The sequence below is a fragment of the Protopterus annectens genome, chromosome 1.part1 (assembly GCF_019279795.1).
Source record: "Protopterus annectens isolate FY-2018-M chromosome 1.part1, PAN1.0, whole genome shotgun sequence".
Taxonomy (NCBI): Eukaryota; Metazoa; Chordata; order Ceratodontiformes; family Protopteridae; genus Protopterus; species Protopterus annectens.
This window is the reverse complement of record NC_056726.1, coordinates 1,025,330,444-1,025,353,391: the sequence shown is the minus strand read 5'-3', so window position 1 is coordinate 1,025,353,391 and position 22,948 is coordinate 1,025,330,444. Positions and strand designations below refer to the sequence as shown.

Sequence of the window (22,948 nt, the reverse complement as noted above, 5' to 3'; positions counted from 1 at the left end):
GTACCGTTAAGTACTACTTTGGAACAAACCTGGGCTTTACCATGGAGGTTCCTGACATAACTGAAGAAGGCTTTGTGGTTTCCCTTTGTTTTGGTTGATAGTTTTGATTCATAATTGGCTTTGGAGGTTTTCACTAGTGATCTAATTTGCTTGTTAAGGCTAAGGAGGGAGTTTTTCCAATTTGGAATTTGTTGTTTTTTACCTTTAGACAACAGTTTCTTCCTTTTGTTGTAAAGCCTGTTGATAGTGGATGTCCAGGAGACAGGTTTGTCTTTCCTTGAGGAGCAGGTTTTAGTTCTGTTGGGTATGGCAATTGTACAGGTGCTTGTATACTGCATTGGAGTACTGCTCAGTTTAGTTGTCTGCATCATCTGAGGGGGACGATAGTGTGAAGCTACTGATACCCTCCCTTAGGAGGTTGTAGTCGGCTTTTGAGAAGTTTTTTAGCTTGATTACAGCTGGGGGAGGGGGTTGTGTGGGATAGAAACTTTGAAGGAGACAGACTAATGATTTGATGTCACCAGGGAAGACCATAGTATGGGAGTGGTGCAGCATTCGCCCATGTTAGTGAGAACCAAGTCCAGAAGGTTATCTCCCCTTGTAGGGGATGAGATGAGCTGGTCTAGTGCTTTAGAACTGATGAAGTCAAGGAATCATTGGGCAAGTACATTAGTGTAGGAATAGTTTACCCAGTCTATGAAAGGGTAGTTGAAGTCACCAAGGATCAGGGTGTTAAGGGGTATCTTGATGGAGTCAAGTAGATCCAGGTAAGAGGAGTGGGTGTCCTGAATTATGGAGGGGAGTCTATAGCTTGCTATAACTTGGATGGGTGTCTTTCTAACTGTCGGTTGCACCTGAAGTACTTCCAGTGCATCATGCTGGCAAACCAGTTTGGAGGTGTGCCTGACCTTAATGAAAATAGAGACTTCACCACCCTTAGTTTTCCTGACCTCATTTTGGGGTCGAAATGTGTGGAATGAGGTATAGCCTGGTAAGGCAAGGCTGCTCTCTGCAGCCCTGAACCATGTTTCCATGACCACACAGACATAGGAATCTTCCAGTGCAAGGAGAGCATCCAGTGAGTGCATTTTTAGGTTAAAGCTCCTAGAGTTAAGCAGCACGACCATCAATTTGCTTTTTGACAGATCTTTTATGTTGGAAGATTTGTCTTTGAGACATTGCCTAAAAAGGCACAATGGGGAAAGCAAGAGCCTTGGTCAGGATCTGGATTCCCAGTGGTGACAGGTGGAGGCAATCTCTGGCAAAGCATCAAGGCCTGTCATCCATGTCATTCCAGATAGTGGATCCCATTGGCTTTATGTTTTATTTTTGTTTATTTTGAGTACACCAGAGTGCATAGGAATTTTTAGGTATGGTACACAAAAAATCTTTGTATCCACATTTATAAAGTTATTCATATGCATACTGTCAACATATATATTTACTTCATAGGTTCATAGATTAGTACTAAAATAACTGCCCTTGCAAGCCATTTTTTACACCTAGCCAATTATCCCTTGTGAGACTCAAACCCTGCACCTTGCTTACCTATTAACATTGATACGTGAATTAAATTTATTTCTTCATTCATATCTTTGTCATTTGACAAATGATTCACAGCTTCAGTATGATAAATTTTGTCCATTGCAAACTCTCCCTCAAATATCTGCTCCTTTTGTTACTGTAGTGCCATTTTGAAGGAGATATTTCAATGTCATACTCTCTTATGTTGCAAAATTAAAAAAACATTCTGTTCAAATAATTACCTAATTCCATCCTCATAAGCCATTTCAAATGTTGTCTATTGGTACTCATTTTCTGGTCTTTCTTAATTGTCTCTTAGCATTCCCACTTTGCTCTTGAAATAAAAGACTTAAACTGAAAATTCATAAAAAGAATCTAATCTCAGTTAGAAAGTCATTGTTTCTGTAGCTCACCAGAATAAATGTTAAACCCTTCTCCAGCACCATTATTTCTTCTCTTTAACATCATTACTTTGGAGGATGAAAATAGACTGAGGTTTCACTGCTTGTTTTACTATCTTAACCAGCTCCTCCTCATGGGGCTCTGACACTACAGGATGTTTCCTCCTCTTCCTTCTGGTTTTCTTTTCTGTGATCCTGGCCTTCCTTGAGGAAGAGGGGCTGGGTCTGCTTGTAGAAGATTGAGAATATGCAATGGATCAGATTCTGTAATATGTTCATCTCAATTTACTGCTTTCATCTCCCTTGTATCATTATGTTAATGCATGCATGTGTCATTGGATGATTTTGGATTATGCTCCTTCGTCTTTGAGTTGAATGCCTCCCATATATCTGTTTGCATTTTCTTTTAATTATAATTATGAGTTGACCTTCAAAGGCTGTCATTTTATTTATCAAATTATTATACAGAATAGCTTGTGCTGGTGGGGTTATGTGAAACTATAAAGAAACGTTCTAATTCACACATTTTAAGTAATAATTCATGTTCAGTGTCCATAAAAAAAGTGATTCATCAGCATCGTATATTCTTTACTCAACTTTAATTGCAGCTTCTGCAATTATCTCAAATGTCTGGGATATTTACTCTTGTATGTTAGCATTTTAGTATGTGCAAAACCTTTGGTATCAAGCTCAGTATCAGATATCTAAACTGTTGCCATTACAAGTGGTCCCTGACCCCAGGTATTCACACCACTCCCCAACCATTGAATTATTCATTGTTACTCGTTCATTATTGCTGTGTGACAGAGTGTTCACACTTATTGTTAATAATGAATTAAATTCACTCAGCATACCAGCTGAAAAGAGCAATGGTCATACCTCTGACATGTTCTACAAGCATAGCAACCAATAAAGCAGAAAAAAATGAAAACTGATAACTCCAGCTAATCAGTCCTGAGCCCCCTCACAAGATCCAAGAAAACACAAATGGCTCATGAAAACAAATGTTTAATCAAACAAGACACTAATAAAAAATTAAGATTCTCTGAGCTTTTGTGTTATTACTTCCTCGAGTATAGCTAATGATTCTCTTCAAACACAGTTCCATTTTTATGTAACAAGTATATAACATGATAAATCCCAAGCTGCATTCACTTCCTCACACTTCCTTGCTTTAACACTGTATTTACACTCACCACATCATTCAGTTATGGTGCTTTGTCAGTCCTACGTTTATTGATCCATCTATATTCAGTTTAATCTGTTCTGACCTTACTTCTCCTCCCCTATTATCTTCTTTTCTGATTTACAGAATTGCAAATTCAAATTTGAGCACATATTGTGGACCCCTTGGGTCTCCTCTTGTGGGAGGTGTACACGGTACATACAATAGCAATGATATCCCAGGGCAGATCCCGGACATGCTGGAGAGATTAATTCTTTCAAATGGCTTAGGAATGGCTTGAGATCTTCTGAGATGAGATGAAAACATTTGGGGGGGGGGGTAAAGAAGTCTGGTCAGTATTGTTTTGTTTCTACTACTGTAACCCTCTCCAGGCAAGCAATTTACAGAATGGAAGGAAGGATGCGTGAGAGACAGTAAACTATGTTTTAATTTTTTTTCTGCTTTGCTACAAGTGATAGTCTTTGCCCAGATTTTACAACGGTACAATATTGGTTGGTATATTGTTAGGTCAGTGCGTGACTCCTGTTTAACAGCCATATATTGTATGTAAGCCAGAAGGCATCTGTTTTGTCTTGTTAAGATGCAACAAGTTTGCTATGTAAATCTAGCCTGCAACTTGTGCCTGAAATCTACATATTTTTGTCAGCATTTAACACTGCAGCTGCCAGCTGCCTTGCTAAGTTCTTAACTTTTTTATAAGAAAAACAAATGTGTATTGAAAGTTTTTGAGATATAGAAATGAAAAGCACCATAACTTATACTATAGTGAGTTAGAGGTATGAGAAACTGGTAGTGTGAAAGCCTCAAGCTGAAAAAGCAACACAACTACAAACTGAAGTAAAAGCCACAAAAGTTCTCCCACGTAATCCCACTTTGTAAAGGGGACCTTCTACAGAACTGACAAACTATCGTCCAATTGCTACTCTTTCACCTCTTTCTAAGTTACTCGGAAGGTGTATTCATCTCCAGGCCATGAAATTCTTACTAACAAATAACCTTCTCTCAAACACTCAGCATGGGTTTCGCTCAACGCATAGTACCACTACTGTCTTATCCTTCACTAATACCATAAACCATTGCAGAAATAACAACAACTTTGTATCGACCATCTTTCCAGACCTATCAAAAGCTTTTTATATGGTCTCCCATTCCAAAGTAATAGACATACTAACTGAACTATCTTTCTCACCATCTGCCACAGCTTGGTTTAATAACTATTTCTCTGGCCGTCAACAATCTGTTCTATGGCAGGGTGACCTATCTCAACACCTTCCTTTATTTATTGGTGTTCCCCAAGTATCTATCTTGGCCCCTCTCCTTTTCTCCCTCTTTACTAATAATCTACACACACCTACTCCACATGGTTCTATAATACAGTCTGCAGATGATTCAACATGTATCTGTGACTAATAATCTACACACAGCTACTCCACATGGTTCTATAATACAGTCTGCAGATGATTCAACACGTATCTGTGACTAATAATCTACACACAGCTACTCCACATGGTTCTATAATACAGTCTGCAGATGATTCAACACGTATCTGTGACTAATAATCTACACACAGCTACTCCACATGGTTCTATAATACAGTATGCAGATGATTCAACACGTATCTGTGACTAATAATCTACACACACCTACTCCACATGGTTCTATAATACAGTATGCAGATGATTCAACACTTATCTGTGACTAATAGTCTACACACAGCTACTCCACATGGTTCTATAATACAGTATGCAGATGATTCAACACTTATCTGTGACTAATAGTCTACACACAGCTACTCCACATGGTTCTATAACACAGTCTGCAGATGATTCAACACTTATCTGTGACTAATAATCTACACACACCTACTCCACATGGTTCTATAATACAGTATGCAGATGATTCAACACTTATCTGTGACTAATAATCTACACACAGCTACTCCACATGGTTCTATAATACAGTATGCAGATGATTCAACACGTATCTGTGACGAATAATCTACGCACAGCTACTACACATGGTTCTATAATACAGTATGCAGATGATTCAACACTTATTTGTGCTGACACTTCTCCATCAGCTCTTCATTCTCAAACACAGGAATCTTTCACTTCTGTTGAAACATGGTTAGCCAATGCCCATCTAATCCTGAACCCAAACAAAACTAAATTATTATGTGGTTCAAACAGTAACGAGGATTAAATAGTTTTTTTTTTATTCTTTCAACTGGTTGCTGCTTCCTTTGCTGTGTTCCTTGGATACATAGTTCGTGAAGTTGTTGTTTTTAAATTATTACTCTTCCAACTAACAAGACATCTCTCTCATGCCCACCATTTAACATAATAGCCAAAGACAATACTGTCATCTTCCTGACAACCCATATAAAGCTTCTTGGAGAGGAAATAGACAATAACCTAAAATTTGACTTACATGTCTCCCTAACAATAAAAATGTCCGTAAGAAACTATGAAGTCTATATAGGCACAAAAGATTCCTGACCAAAATGGCAACAATTACATTAGCACAAACCCATCTGTTCTCCACTCTACTATATGGCTCTCCAATTTTAACTAATCTTAGGAAAACAATTCTCTCTATAGTAGAAGCATGTTATAACAAAATTGCTAAGTTTGCATCTGACTGCCCATATAGAACACATCATTGTACAGCTTTAAGGATACTAGACTGGCTTGAACTTCCAACATTATTCTTTACAACCAACTCTCTCTAACTCACAAAATCGTAACATAACCAACCAGAATCTGTGCACTGCAAAATCTCATCCTTCCTTACAGTTCCAGCAGGCCACTTCACTCTAACAATAAGAACTTACTCACTGTCTCCAAGGCCAACAAAACTGCAGGAGAATCTTTATTTTCCAGCTATATATCTCGTATATGGAACTCCCTTCCTAACTCCATTCACTCAGTCTTATCGACTAACCACTTTAAGCCATCACTTAAAGTTTATCTAAAAAATAAGTGGCTATGTTCCTATATTAACCTCTTGTGAATGCTCAGTATACCCCAACCATATCCAACTTCTTCCCCTGTGTTTAATCTTTTATTCCTACTGGCCTGTCTTAACCTTATATCTTCACATAAGGCATACTTTACAAATAGTACTAGCTAAGTTCAAAGCTTAGGTTTTGTTGTCATGATGTAACACGTTTGTATTTTCTTATGTATACTACATTTTGTTTACTTTATATTGATTACTGTAATCTGTGCATTAAAATTTACTGTTACTCATAGAACTTTTCTCCCTTGGCCTCCACTGAAAAAAGACCTGTGTCCAGTCGGACTTTCCTGGTAAACAAATGTTAAATAAATAAATAGTAAATGTAATGAAGAACAAATTTAAAATTGACTGTCATCATTCTGAGTCAAAAGCCTATTTTATTTATTTATTTATTTAGTTGTTTGTTTTGGCAGCTAACTACTTAAGGCTCAGTAGCCAAAAGGTACATGCTTACATCAGTTGCTAGTTTACCACATGATATCCATTCATTATATTGGACTATATCCTATACTTTCTGAAAATAATTCTTCACTAGTTCATTACTTTATAAAATTCTTATTTTACACTCCAATATCACCTGATTTTCTTCATAGCCTGGATAAATCATCAGAGCTTTCAAGTCACACAGTTAACCACTTAAGCCATATCTCTAGTTACACCGAGCTGTATATGCAGTTGTCACCTTTGCTTATAACAAGGAACATATACTTATCAGAATCACAAAGCATCAGGAGAATGTAGTGCTGTTTCACTGTGATCTTACCGTGGACGTTTAGTTTAATACTTCTACTTTCCATTGTAATCTGATGCTGTGCAGTGTAGCACATACAGGAGTAGTGTTCTCCATCACGGATTTTAACATTTCCAATCTCATAATGAAACTTAGACTCAGTGGGGGTTTTTGAATGATGTAGTATCAATTGTTCATAATGTTTTAAGAACCAGCACTGTGTGTACGTAGTGCCCGTACTGCTGCTGCATTGCAGGGTCACTTTACTCCCGATGCGATATCTCACCAGCCAGGGTATCACTTCTAGATGTGGCCTTTCTTCAATTCCTGCATGTAATATAAACAGAGGAGAGAAAATTACTGTAGTAGCAGAATTGCATCAACATGTCAATATCAATGAACATTTCAATGCAATTTACTGCCAATTACAGAAAGTCAAACATCTACAACAGTTTGTTTGTTTGTTTACTTACAATGTGTTGACTGGTATGGTATGAATGGGGGAAGCCCCTTTTCAGAATAAGGCTTGTAGAGAAAAGCTCCATTAGATACTAAAATATATATAAAAAATAACAAAATACAAAAGCATCCCAGCAACTGAAAAACACATAGCGATGAGATATGGGTAGAAGTTGGAAAGCACTATACTCTGTGTCATATAGACTTCTTAGGGGGGACACGTATGACTGACCTACAGAGCAATCCAAGACCCAAACCTAATAAATTTGCTGCACATCACTAAATCAAATGGGACTAGGACTACCCTTTCCGTGGACCTAAATATGGCCTGTGACTTAAATAGGACATGCTGCAGGGACAGATTTATCTCCCAGAAACTGCCACATTCTTGGAACAGGCTACCAATTCATGTGAAACAGAGCACTTCTATGATATGAGGTACCATAAATTCCTACCAGGGATAGCACCCAGAACCCTCCTGGACATGGTCCTTACTAAATGCAATCTTGGATACTATCATTTTAATGGTATTACGTTGTGATGAAACTGTTAAACTAAAAATGACCTCCGGGTCGATAGCTTAGTAATCTCTTATGATCCTATGATCCTATGGGCAAAAGGTAAAATGAGGTCAAAGGAAAGGAACAGTGTAGAAAGAAAAGTGAGAATGATGGAGAAAGTAAAGTACAATTACAGAAAAGAGACAATACAGTGAAAGTTATGAAACAGAGATGTGCCCAAATGGCTAAGACAAATGAAGGTAAGAAAGCACTGAAAGAGAAATATATGTTAAATAAGATAGGGTGATTAGAAACAGTGTAACAAGAGACAGGAAGAATGTATATCATGTCACATTTTTATACGGAAAGATTCTAGTTAATTCCCAGAACCAAGCATCAAAATAACTGCATCACTCTGACAAAAGGAACTTTACAAACATTGAGCATGGTCCTCTGCAATGATTGTCCTAAACCATAGTAATTAAAGAATAAATATTGTAGAAGTTCTTGCTGTAGGGTTGGGAATGAATAAGACTTCCAAAGGTTTGAATGAATGCCTTCTTATAATCTCCAGCATATCCTCCAACATAAAAGAACTCTTAACTAAACTTAAACCCACAAAATTAGCAGCAGACAATCTCCCAAGTGAATACCTACAAATCGCAGCTGATGCTCTGGCCTACCCAGTATCCATCTTTATTAACCAATCTCTGTCAGAAAGTTATGTTCCCACACTGTGGAATGTATCACATATAATTCCTCTCCACAAAGGTGGACCCTCCACAGAACTAACCAATTACCACCCCATAGCTATTCTCTCTCCACTCTCCGAAATACTAGAGACATGCATACACTCTCAGGTCTCAGACTACCTCCTTACTAACAACCTCCTTTCCAATACTTAGCATGGTTTCCGACCAAACCATAGCACCACCACTGCCTTACTCTCCTTTACTAACACTATCCTTCAGCATAAAAACAATGGCTATCTCTCCTCTGCTACTTTCCTAGACCTATCTAAAGCATTTGACATGGTCCCACACAAACAACTTATCTCTGTCCTCAATAACTTATCCTTCTCACAATCAGTCACCAACTGGTTTCAGAGTTACCTGTCTGACCGCCAACAATCCATTGTATGGCAGAATGACATACCTCCCCAACTACCTGTTTCCATAGGGGTTCCCCAAGGATCCATCCTTGGACGCCTACTCTTCTCTGTTTTCACAAATAATCTAGCCTCTGCCACCACACATGGCACACTCATACAATACGCAGATGACTCGACCATCATCTGCTCAGCTCAGTCCCTACCCAAACTGCAAAAAGTCACACAGGAAGCCTTTTCCTCTGTTGAAACTTGGTTATCCGATGCCCAATTAATACTCAACCCAAACAAAACTAAACTACTCATCTTCCAACCCACCAAACATACTCAAAACAACTCTCACTTTAACATCACAGCAAAAGACAACACCACCATATACCCAACTGAACACACCAAATTGCTAGGAGTGGAAATAGACAATAAACTAAAATTTGACATTCACATATCCATGACCATAAAAAAAGTCCACAAAAAACTAGGAGCATTATACAGAAATAAGCATCTTCTCACCAAAGCAGCAAAGATTTCAATAGCAAATTCCCACCTTATCTCCACCCTACTTTATGCCTCTCCAATATATACCAACCTAAGGCAATGCGATCTAAACAAGCTAGAGACCTGCTACAACAAAATTGCCAAATTCACCACAAGGGCATCCTACTGTAGTCACTACTGTCTCTCACTTGCTGAACTGGGTTGGCTTGAACTCCCTCACCTCTTTCAATGGTATTAACTCTCACTCGCCCACAAACTAGTAAACCATCCACTAAATGTCCCATCCCTCCAGAATCTACTCCAACCCTATCACACCACCAGACCACTAAGATCCAGCAACAAAAATCACTTGCAGATCACTAAAGCCAATAACTCTGCTGGTGAAGCACTATTATCTTGCACCATAGCCAAATTATGGAACTCCCTCCCACCCACAATTACCTCCATACCATCATTCACCCACTTCAAAACTTTACTAAAAGCACACCTAAAAACATGCTGGCTATGCCCTTGCAACTCCCACTCTAATATCACCCACCCCATCCAACCACTACCTTTCTTTCCACTCCACTAACTACCTTGATTATAGCAAGCTCAGATGCTCATAAGCCTAGTACTTATACAGCAGGAACTTCTTATTTTAACATTTGTTAATGTCTGTTATGTACTTCACAGATAAAGATTCTAGTTGTCTACTGATGTACTATGTTCTTCATCTGTAAATATGTTGTAAGTAATTGCTATGTAAATTGTTAATCGCTATGTAATCCAGTGTAACTACTGTCTGTTTATTTTAACTGTGAAGCTTTTCTCCCCGGGCCTCCGCTGAAGATGGACCTACGTCCAGTCGGACACTCCCAGTCAACAAATATAAATAAATAAATAAATAAATAAATAAATAAATAAATATCAGACATGTATTGGCACCTAGTGAGGAAATTGAACTTGCCTGTTTTCTGTGGAGTTCGGTCCTACTATTCCAGTGGAGGTCATGGTTCACAAACACTGACCTGCACTTGGAGAACCCCCTCCATAGTAGGGACTTCTGGAGTCACTTGCTCCATTTTGAAGGAGCCATGTCATGTTGATAGGCAGGATATCTACATGGTGTGATGAATGATGGCAGCCATTTTTAAACCATATGCTACGATATACAGTATAACATGGATTCATCATGGCTAGCATTGCTTGGCACACAGGATAGTGTTTTACATGCTTTTCCCTTTGTTTTACAGATACCATCACCTTATATACCATCACCTTATATCATCATAAAGCCCCCTGTAACATGGCTGACTATTCACAAACAGGTAAACAAAAGATAAGTATTGCATTTCATGCATATCAACTGTCTTTGAGCATTTAAAGATCAGTTATTTTGACCCAGAACAATCTCTTGACCTGAAATCATCCTTAGACAACAGAGCTTTCTCCAAAAGATACTGCCCCCCTAGATTTAAGTTGAATCCAAGTGATTATAAATGACCAGTTACCTTCCACATAACCTAATCTCATAATAATGGCATTTATTACCATCCAACACAAGCATACTACTAGTTAACAACGTGTTAATATAGAAGAAACAATAACCAAGGTACATACAAAATAGCTTTTTGTTTATATTATGTAACGGTAGCCATTCAGTATCTCCAAACCCTTGACATAAGTATAATACAATTTATCAATCACTTTCAGAAGCATATTTATTTTACAATTAAACTCATAATGCCATGGCAAGGATTTTTCTACTCAGAGAAAAAAATCCAGGGGACCACACTTATCGCAAAATAAAATGCAAAAGTAACATGCGTTCTGCACCAAAACATATGTAGTTTGGTATTGTATATGGTAATGAGGTTATATCCAACTCAAAGATTTGTTACTTACACTTGCTCAGAACCTAGCCAATTCACTTTAAGATAGATATCGCAAGCAGCTATGAGGGCCGCGGTGGTGCAGCGGTTAGCATTGTCGCCTCACAGCAAGAAGTTCGATTCTCGGCTGGAGTGCCTTCTGTGTGGAGTCTGCATGTCCTCCCCATGGTTGAGTGACATTTAAAGACATGCAGGTAGGTGCGTGTGTGAATGGGTGTGCCTTTGTTGAAGGCAGGATGTCGGGCTGGTATCTCAGCACCATAAAAATCTACTGCCAATCCTAACCATGGACCAGCATTCTGCTGTGGTGACCCTTAACTGGGTCGAAAGACATTACTATTGCAAGCAGCTATGATTTTCTATATAAATCAGTACTGTGGCCATTAGACAGGATGTTTACCGACAGAAAATAATCAGAAGTGACGCACTCATCTTGTAGTCTTGTGTTATTCAACCTTTTTTTCTTCCTAGAAATAAATGGTTTATTTATAACTCCTGCATCTCTCAGTCCCTCTTGCTATCACATCATAGTCTGAGGAAGACAAATGATCTGTTGAGACCAGAAAATATGCATCACCATTTTGTCTATAGTTTCATAGATAGATACTGGGCAATCAATCATCAGACCATTAATAAACTAGCCTTGAACAATCAAAATGAAGAAATACTTTCTGCCTCAAGAAGACTCATGCAAGAAAGGTCTAGAGAGAGAATTTGTGAGTTTCCATCTAATTTTCTAGATGAGTCATCAGTGTAGATAAGGCGCTTCTTTGCTTAATATGTAGGAGCAGTTTATTTTAAAGGTAGAATATATTAGGATTACTAGTTGTGCCAATATGTCCTAAAAATTTGTTCTATGGAGATGGAGGTCCTTTGTATGAGTATTTGAGGATAAGGTAGTTCAATAAAAAAACCTGCAGATTTGGCATAGTGGTATGTTGCTCTGACTGTAGTGTACAGGGTCCTAGGTTCAAGTCTTGGCAATAAAAATGCAATAAAAGGCATGGTGGTAACTTATGATACAATACTTCTAGAAGTGTTGGGTCTTTTATAGTCCAAACTGCCAAACATTGATCATCTTAAAGGAGTCTACAGGAAAAAGACTATAGAGAGAGATGGTGGCAAATCTCTCTGGCTAGCTAAGGGACTTGAAGCCTGTGACTTTTTTTGTTAGGAACATCTGAGGCCTCCCTCAAGTTCGGTGATATGTTTTAATAGGTACTGTAAACTAGGAGATTAATGACTCAAGGGCATTACATTTAATAGAGGGGCTGATCAGAGAAGAATACAGTGGACGACTGATAACATTCTGGAAAAACATGGTCTTAGTTATTAGTTCAACTAGATAAAATGATTTTCTAACTACAGTGGAGGCTTTACGATCAAATGACAAAAAGTCTCTCACAAGGATACTTAGATCTCTAATGAGAATACCATTATTAAGGAATGTCTCATCTATTTATTATGATGAGGAATTATTTATTTTATAAATGTGGAATATACTACAATTGTTGTCAGTTAACATTGAGGCCGTTGTCCTTGCACCAGTTGTTTGCCCAGTCCATCTTATTCAGGGGTACCTTCTCACCAGTGCTAATTGAATAACAACCACCTAGATTATAGTCACCAGTTTCATTAAATATAGACCTAGGATATTAGCTTATAGATTAGAAACATAAATGTAGAACATAATATGACCCAACACACAGTGTTAAATAACTACATTTCTGACATTTATACTTACTATGGTGAAATCTTTAACTTTAATGACAACCAATTTGCTACTTGACCTACAAAATATAGATTTTATTTACCCATTTGTTAAAAAAGCCTTTGTGGGAACAGTCTTGAGTGCTTTGATCAGATACAGATATGCCATGTGCACCACATGACCAACATCAACTACATGAACTACCTTTTCAGAGAAATTTACAAGGGCAAGAAGGCATGACCTTCCTTTGACAAATTCAGATTGATGTGGACCCATGACTATGAAATTATTAGTGTAGAGACTTCTGAGGTCAGAAATGATATATTCCCTGCTTTGTAAATAAGGCTGCTATGACTATTAGGTCAATAAATACCAGGTTCAGTAGTTTGAACCGCCTCTATGTATGGGCATCAGTAAGGCTGTCCCACAGACTTTGGGGAAATAGCTCATTGCATGACTCTGATTAAAGTACTTAAACGGAGCATCCCAGAGGCCGTACTTTGTGCTAATTATAAGGTTTCATTGTCTGGTATTAGTAAACCTCTCAACTTGCCCACACTAAACATCTAGACATGGGCTTTTACAGAGTAGGTGCATCCAGCTTAAATTATTCTTGGCTAATAAGTATGGAATTTTCATACTTAATAACTTATTCCTCCCAGTTCCAATAGGATTGTGGGATACCACCATAGGTTCATAGGTTCATAAGATGATACTAGGCTATTGGCCCAGAGACTATTATAAGCCTAGCCAAGAATTTTGCCCATGTTCCCACAAGGTCAGCACCAGTTTCCTCTGTCCAGTAAGGACAAAGGTGAGGTTCCAGGGGTGCATTTTCTGTCTCCCATCCAGTTGTCCAGATTCTTCTTATAGAGGGCTAGTGAGGTACTCTAATGGACATGGAGAGGGAGAATATTCCAAAGATGGAGGAGTCTTTAGCAGGAACTTCTCATTGTTACATTTGTTAATGCCTGTTATGTACTTCACAGATAAAGATTCTAGTTGTCTACTGATGTACTATGTTCTTCATCTGTAAATATGTTGTAATCATTGTTAATCACTATGTAATCCAATGTAACTACTGTCTGTTTATTTTACTGTGGAGCTTTTCTCTCCGGGCCTCCGCTGAAAATGGACCCACGTCCAGTCGGACACTCCCGGTCAACAAATTTAAATAAATAAATAAATAATACCCTCCTTGAAAAGTGATGCTTTAGTTGGAAATCTGGAACACTATTTTGACAATGAACTGTCATTTATTACCAAGTATGCACTATTGTAAGTAAGTCATTTTTCATCATATAGTTTATTTCAAGGGCTGTGGCATCCAGATCCAGGGGCATACTTATTCCTCTGTCCTAGACACTCATTAGGCCGATCATTTTGAATAATATCCCTTGTAGTATGTACCTGTCCAAATACTTGTCAAAGCTGAAATAACCACTATGCTTCCTCAGTAACAAAATGTAGTGCATAAATCATAAAAACTGTGTTGACTGCCCAGAGCTTTGTATCCCTTCTCTGTATCATACAAGTTAAAGAGAAGTGACCTCTACCACATGAAGAGACCCTCAACATACCCTGTTCTGTCAGACCTATTACACATTTGGTAGTCTAATGATATCAAACTCTTGCTCAAGGGACCTCAACCTCTTTTGCAAGATTAACAGAACATGCTATTAGGATATGTATGTATCACAGATAGTACAGTGAATATGGAACCAGTTTTCGCTCCATGTGATGCAGAGTACCTTGTTTACGCTATTCTGATGTAACTTGGACAAATGAATGGGTAACCACAAACTCAACCTGGTATAGTACCAATAACCCTCATGGACAGGAGAGACATGTTAAGTACCCGACATATATTTATAGGGACTGACTTTATAGATTTATATTGCAAACTACAAGGGCAAATAATTGTCATGGGAATTCAGGGCTGGGCTTCCTAAGATCCTCATGTATTAATAGCCTAGTATGTACCTGGGGATCATATGAATCTGTCAGGGAGGGAGGCTGGGTACATATACTAAAGCAGTTATATAGTCAGACATCTGCTGTTATGGGCCTAGTAAGTACCTATGATCCTAGGAATCTATCAGGGAAGGAGGATGGGTACATATACTATAGCAGTGATCTAGTCAGACATCTGCTGTTATGGGCCTAGAAAGTACCTATGATCCTAGGAATCTATCAGAGAAGGAGGCTGGGTTCATATACTAAAGCAGTGATCTAGTCAGACTTCTGCTCTTATGGGCCCAGTAAGTACTTATGATCCTATGAATCTATCAGGGAAGGAAGCTGGGTACATATACTATAGCAGTGATCTAGTCAGGCATCTGCTGTTATGGCCCCAGTAAGTACATATCATCCTATGAATCTAAACCAAAAACAACTGTAGATACTCCACCAAAAGCTGCCTGCCCACGAAAATTCCAAAGAAAAGAAGAAAAAAGCAGGTACTGACCCCCACGCTGAATAGCTTCAAAACTTTTATTTAAAACACAATTAAAAACACAGGAATTAGCGCTTTCAGGACCAAGCCCTTCTTCAGATACAAAACTCAAATGAAACACCAGTTTTTATATAGCTCTTCAGTTAACATTCAGTACCACACCCTCCTTTTCTTTAGTGCAGGTCTTAAAGGTATAACCCCATTTAAACATTGGGTTTTGTATGCTCCTAGCTCAATGGTCCATTTAGTTTCATTCTACTCTGTCTCATTGATCAAGTCACCTCCCCTTTTGTTTTTATTTACACATTGTATAACCATAAACTTAAATTTATGATTTTCATACTTAGAAATGTGCTGGAAAAATGCATTATGTTCATGTTTTAAAAAAATCTGTTTTTCAGTATGCAGTTAGTTTTTCCTACATAGAATGATCTGCAGTCCTGACCGACAGCCAAGTAAACCACATTCTTTGTTCTACAATCTGCATACAAATCAAAACAATATTGTTTTTCTGATACAGGGTGTACATAGGATTCTGCCTCCACAATGTATTCACATGCTTTGCAGTTTCTGCACCTTCGTGTACTAGCACATTGTGAAAAATTATTCCTACTTTTTTTCTATCTTCCCTTCATGACATAATAAAGACTTCAGATTTTTATTTCTTCTAAAGCCAAAAGCGTTTTTTTCTCCCACTACCTTGGCTATTTTTTCATCTGTCAGCAAAACATTCCAATTCTGTTTTATTATATCACATATTCCCCCTATGTTATTACTATATGTTAACATTAGCCTCACATTATCCATCTGTGATGCCCTAGACTGAACAGGTGTGCCATCATGTTGTCTATGGGAAAACCAAGTTCTAGTTCTATTACTTCTGTGTTGCTTACTCTTAGTAATAACATCTTTAACTCTATTTTCATTGTATCCTCTTCTACAAAGTTTACTCTCTAACTCGTTTATTTCTTGTTCAAAATGTGTATCCTGCATACATATACGGATGCATCCAAGGCAAACATTCAATGGTATAATAAGAAGGCAGGTTGATAGAATTTCACGTATATGTACGCAGGACACACATTTTCAGTGGATGCCCAGGGAGAAACACTCCAGATGCATGTATTTGCAATGTGGGAGAAAACCAGAGCACCAGGAGGAAACCCACATGAACGCAGGGAGGAAATGCAGACTCCTCACAAAAGACACCCTAACTGAGAATTGAACCAGAGAACCTCTTGCTATGAGGCAACAACTCAACCACTGCACCACTGCACCATCCATCTTGTATGAAATGAACAATGGCAGAAACAATCAAATGAGTTACAATCACTTCTGCCTTTGTTAAACACATTCAAGATTATGAATGTCCGATTATATGGAGAGTTCCTATATAATTATTGTCATCTGAGATAATTTACATATCCCTGACAAAAAATGTAATTTGTTGAAACAAATTCTTTCATTGCTTTTCTATATCATCTGTCATGTTTTACAAAATGTATGCTAATACATTTATCTCCTTCACTGAAAAATAAGCTGGTCCAGGCTTAAGTCTGTTACTAAGTCATTATTTTTTCTTTATTTAATGCCAGTCCTACTCCATTTAACTTCTCCTCCTCTTTCATTAGCATATCTTTCACATATATTTTATTTTTGTAATTAGAACAAAATCATCTGCATATAGCAAACTCAATGGGATCTTCACACATCCATTAAGTTACTACTTTGCAGTTCCACAACACTTTTAAAATTCATACTTTCTACACTCATTACTATTTAAAATAACATCCCACTCACTGGACAATGTAGTTTCACAAACCACTGCAGTTTAAAAACTCTCCCCTGGAAATCTGTCTATTAATGCTTAATGCCAAGTGTATTCATACACCATTTCCGATACTGTTTTTTCTATTTTTTCCCATATGCTTTTAAGATTTCCCTTATAAAGGTATATTCTATTGTATCAAACACCTTAGTTCCTGCACAGGCTACTACTCTATAGTCCTTTGCCTCACTTGTAATTTTTTCATTTTATTAATTCTTCCTAATATAAAACTTACTTGTCTTCCCTTTATTCCACACTTGCCCTCATAATAACCTTTGGGTGAAAGGTATAGAATGACTGTGTATACATGTAAATGCCTGCATGCTCTTATTACTCAAACCTTATATGACTACAATTCCATAGTTTACTAATCCAGTTATCTTTCATCTGTCTGATGTACATATTATGTTCTACTCCGCCTATTGTCTTATAGATCTATATTACACTTCCAAAGATGAGTGTTTTGTTGCAAAATTAATGCTTATATCCTTTTGTAAGCTGTACTGTTTTGTTTGATTCATCTGCCATAATCAGTTTTATAAACTTATGCCTTTACTGTTTTTTTATAACATCTTTTGGTATGTGTTGTGCCTGAAAGGGGTTCTCATACCAGTGTAGTTACTGAGGTAATAGGTGGTAAATAAATAAGTAAATATATAACCTCTTATATCATTTTATTACTTTTTCTGCAAAATCTTCATAAACATGTAATTTGAACTCCCTGATATAATCAGTCTCCTTTTACCTGTTTTTCTATGTAATATTAATGGCTCCTTCACATATGCCATATTAGTTGTTCATCCAGCCATTTATTCATTACCTTTATTAATGATCCATCTTCTTCTTTACTTAGTTCATTATAAAACAATATACCCCAAACTACTAGACCTGAAACACTACTCTCATTAATGTCTGTTAATGCCATTTGAAACTCATCCTCAGTTACTCCTGCTTCTGATCCCGTATCGATTTAACTATAAACTTATTGATCTCCAGTGTTGCCCTACTCTTCTTTCTCTGCTATACAACAGTAGTGTTAAACATTCTATGTGTTATATTTCTATACTCACAACTTTGCCTGCATCAGAGTTGCCACTGCTTCCTGCTCCTTCCCTTGCTGTGCAGCTCCATGTGAACCTTTCTACTGGTTTACTACTGAAGGCCCCAGAGCATCATCATGTGGCATGTGATCATGTGCTTCCCATGCCACCTGTCATCATCATGTGGCATGTGATCATGTGCTTCCCATTCCACCTGTCATCATGTGGCATATGATCATGTGCTTCACATTCCACTTGTTTCTCAATAATCTGGGGAATCACTGTTCCATCACACTTTGATGTTACCAGAGTTGAATTTTCTATACAAAATCCTTCACTTTACAAGTAATCCATAACTTCAACCTTTATTTCTTTAAATTCTCCATTGCTAATACACTTTTCTTCTTTCCTCCTTTGTTCTCTCATTTTTGTATTGTGAAATTTTCCACACGTGAGTGCCTTTGTGTGTATTTATTTTTAAATATCTTTGGTGCTGCTTTTTTCTATTGATTAGTTTTTCTTTCTCTTTGCATAAATATTACACTGTATCAAATCTCTTTTTCCTAGCCCATGTCCATATTTCCTATTCAGATGTCTCGCACTCCACCTGTTTCTTCTTAATCTGGGGACTCATTTTTCCATAATGTTGTGACTTGTATTACACTTTCTACACTAAATCCTTCACTTGCAGGTATTCCATAATTCTGCTTCTATTTGTTTAACTTCTACCTTATTCATTTTCTGTTCTACATTCTGTCTTTGTGCTTTTACTTTTTGTACTGTGAACATTTCCATAACTGGGTGCCACTGCCTGTATTTCTCTTCAATTATACTTGGAGCTATTTTTATTTATTTATTTTTTGTATTTATTAGTTTTGCTTTCTCCTTTGCATAAATATTGCACCGTATCAGATCTCTTTTTCATTGTCATGTCCATATTTCTTTTTTATACCTTTCAAAAAAGCAGAGACCTCCAAAGCAGACACCCAAGCAGCCGCTACCCCAAAACAAAACACGTGCAACACATATCTCACAAAGCCAGTGTGCCGAACAGTCACAGCCCTTAAGACTAAACAACACACCTGATACACTTGTAATAGGTGACTCTATCGGCAGGCACACTGACGTCCCACTCACCAGGCTGAACAAAGAGAGGGTCACGGTGAGCAGCCTGTTGGGCGCTAGGATCCGCCACATAACACAAGCACTCAGGTCACTCCAAAGCAAGTACAAATATGACTCAGTCATTGTCCATGCTGGTGTGAATGATCTGAGATGTACCTCCCTGGACTACATGAAAAGAGACATAAAGGAGCTCTCTGAGCATGTAGCCCAAGCCCGTATGACCCTGACCTTGAGTAGCATCTTACCCTCACCAAGAATGATGCCACAGTATGAAGACAAGATGATCACTTTCAACAATTGGTTTAAGTACTGGTGTCATTCAAAGGGGATCCAATGCCTGTCAGCTTGGGATGATATGCTCGACAAGCCACGATGCTTCGCTAAGGATGGCTTGCACCTGTCACCCCTGGGCTTTCAGATATTGGCAAAGGCTCTTGCTACCCCCATAGTGCCTTTTTTAGGCAAGGCTCAAAAGACAAACCCACCTCCATAGGTATCACAAGGGATAAGAAACTAAGAGTAATGCTACTCAACGCCAGAAGTCTAAACCTCAAGATGCACGAACTCTAAACTCTCCTGAGCATGGAGAACATCGATATCTGTGCAGTAACAGAAGCCTGGTTCAGGGCCCCCGAGAGCACCCCAGCACTACCAGGTTATACCTCATACCATGCTTTTTGGCCCCAAAACTTGGACCGAACCACGAAAGGAGGGGGAGTATCGATATTCACCAAAGATACCCACACCTCCAGGTTGGTGGCAAAGCACGAAGCATCAGATACTATCCATGTGCAACTAACAGTGGGTAAAACTGCCTTCCAGTTTATAGCCTGCTACAGACCATCCTCCCAAACCCAGGAACCCCACTCGGCCTTCCTGAGAACACTGGAAAATATGAAGGTCTCTCCAAACACCATTATACTGGGTGACTTCAACTACCCAAACATAGACTGGGAGCATTACTTTAGCTCCAACACCCTAGCCCAAAGGTTCCTAGAATTTATAAACTCAAATTCTATGGAACAACTTGTTACCACTCCCACAAGAGGGGAAAACATACTGGACCTGATCATTACCAACATGGGGACTCTATGCTCTAGACCAGAAGTGTATCCCTCACTGGTAAGATCAGACCATAAACTAATCTCACTGGATATTCACATCCCGATCCCACCCCCTGCCCAGAAAACCACAGTGAAAAACTTCTCTAAAGCAAATTTCACACTCCTCAAAACTGAGGTGGAATCCTTCAAAGCCCCCGGGCCTGTGGAAAATACGGCCCAAACCGCAGAATCCTTTATAAACACATTCTATGAACACCTTCAGGAATGCATGGATCATGCGATCCCAAATAAAACCAAGACCCAATCCTCCAAAGGCAGACGTCCTGTCTGGTGGACCCCAGCCAAAAACAAACTATACAATAGAAGGAGGAAGCTACTAAATGATAAAGCAAAATCCCAAAAAGGGAAGGCATCACTGATCAGTATTAGCAAAAAACTACGGGCACACATAAAATTGTCTAAGGCCAGCTTCAAGAGAAAAATTGCACAGAACACTAAGGATAATCACAAGGCTTTCTTTAGTTATGTTAGGAACTTGGGTGATAATTCCCAGATATGCTCAGAATTAGTCCAAAATGACAAAAAATACACCGAACCCACAGACATTGCCAACATCCTAGCTGACAGGTTCAGCGCAAACTTCTCCCCCCCCTCCCCACCAAAAGGGCAAATATCTATCCCAGCAGAGTGCTGCCCCTCTGACATCTCAGATGCTCAGGTAAGAGCCGCCCTCTCCAAAGCAAAAAACACAGCATCAATGGGACCATACGGTGTCCCGGGCTGCGTCCTACATGAACTCCAAGAAGAGCTAAACCCAAACATAAAACTACTGTTCAATCTCAGCCTTACTACAGGATATGTGCCCAAAGAGTGGCGTACAGCAAGAGTGTTCCCTCTCCATAAAGGTGGTGCCTCAATGGATCCTGGAAACTATCGCCCCATAAGCCTGACTAGCTTGGTCTGCAAAGCTATGGAAAGGATCATCATGGACCTCATAAATAAAGATATTGGGGACCTACAAACACTGGATCCTACCCAGTTCAGCTTTGTTAAGGGAAGATCCTGCCTCTTAAACCTGGCTGATTTCTTTGAAACAGTCACCAAGGCCATTGACGAGGGGAAGGTGGTCCACACAGCCTACCTGGACCTCGCAAAAGCCTTCGATACAATACCCCACTCGGGCATTATAGATAAGCTCACCAGCTTAAATATAAACCCCTATGTCACTAGATGGATTGCAAATTGGCTCAAGGACAGAACCCACATGGTTAGAATTGCTGGAGCCATGTCAGACTCCAAACCAGTTACAAGTGGTGTCCCACAAGGCTCAGTCCTGGGACCTCTCTTGTTCGGTATATATTTCTCGGAGGTACAGGCTAACACGGAAGGACTGTGGCTGACCAAGTTCGCAGATGACTGCAAACTGCGTGCCATAATCGACTCTCCAGCCGACACAAGCATCCTCCAAAAGGGCCTCATAGAAACAGACAACTGGTGCCAGAGCCATGGCCTCAAGCTAAATGCCAAAAAGTGTATAGTCATCCCCTTTGGCAAAAACAAAATGCCCACAAATTACCACATAGGTGGTAATCCATTAAGTACAGAAGACGTAATTAGGGACCTGGGGACCCAAGTTGATAGCAATCTCTCATTTGACAACCACGTGGCCAAAGTGGTTAGAAAAACATTTTATATAGCCCACCTAATCATGAAGGGATTCACATCTAGATCAGGGGACGTCATCGTGCCTCTTTACTCATCCCTCATCAGGCCCATAATTGAGTACAATGCCCCTTTTGGGATGTACCTTACCAGACACCTGCAGCAACTGGAAAGACCCCAAAAGTACCTCACCAAGAGGATCAAAGGGCTCAAACAGATGCCATATGCTGCCCGGTTAAAGAAACTCTAGCTCTACTCAGTGGCATACCGCCTGTTCAGAGGCAATCTGTGCCTGACGTATAAAGCCATGTCCAACCCGGAATTAATGGACATGCTGCACCTCAGAAAATCCAAATCCCATCGAGCTACGCTCGAGAGACTTGAACCTCAGCACTGAAATAAATAGGACATGCTGGAGGGACAGATTCATAACCCAGAGGCTCCCTTCACTCTGGAATAAAATCCCAGTCCAGGTTAGGCAGAGTCCCTCATTGACTCTCTTCAAGAGGAATCTTGATGAGTGGATGGGAGATCATAGGTTTACCCCGGGTATCACTTCTGTGTCACTGTTAGACAGAGGCACAGTATACTAACCTTGAAAAAGGGCATAGCAAAATAAATTTAAAATGGGTGGCGAAAGCCAAACACATTCTGGCTAGGCTTATAAATGCCCTATGGCAGATAGCCTAGTATGAACCTATGAACCTATGAACCTATAAAAATCTCTGGGTTTTGTTCTTTATATTTTTGCTCTAACTCTGTCGC

The 22,948-nt window shown here is 39.0% G+C and overlaps 1 protein-coding gene across 1 annotated transcript in view; it reads right to left on the bottom strand.

The window, feature by feature from the left end:
• The window catches only part of LOC122808787, a 735,783-nt gene that overhangs the window by 431,991 nt on the left and 280,844 nt on the right, over positions 1-22,948 (bottom strand). Inside the window, exon 4 of the mRNA XM_044079826.1 lies at positions 6,896-7,189. Within this exon, the coding sequence (XP_043935761.1) occupies positions 6,896-7,189 (294 nt within the window). The remainder of the gene's footprint in view (positions 1-6,895; positions 7,190-22,948) is intronic.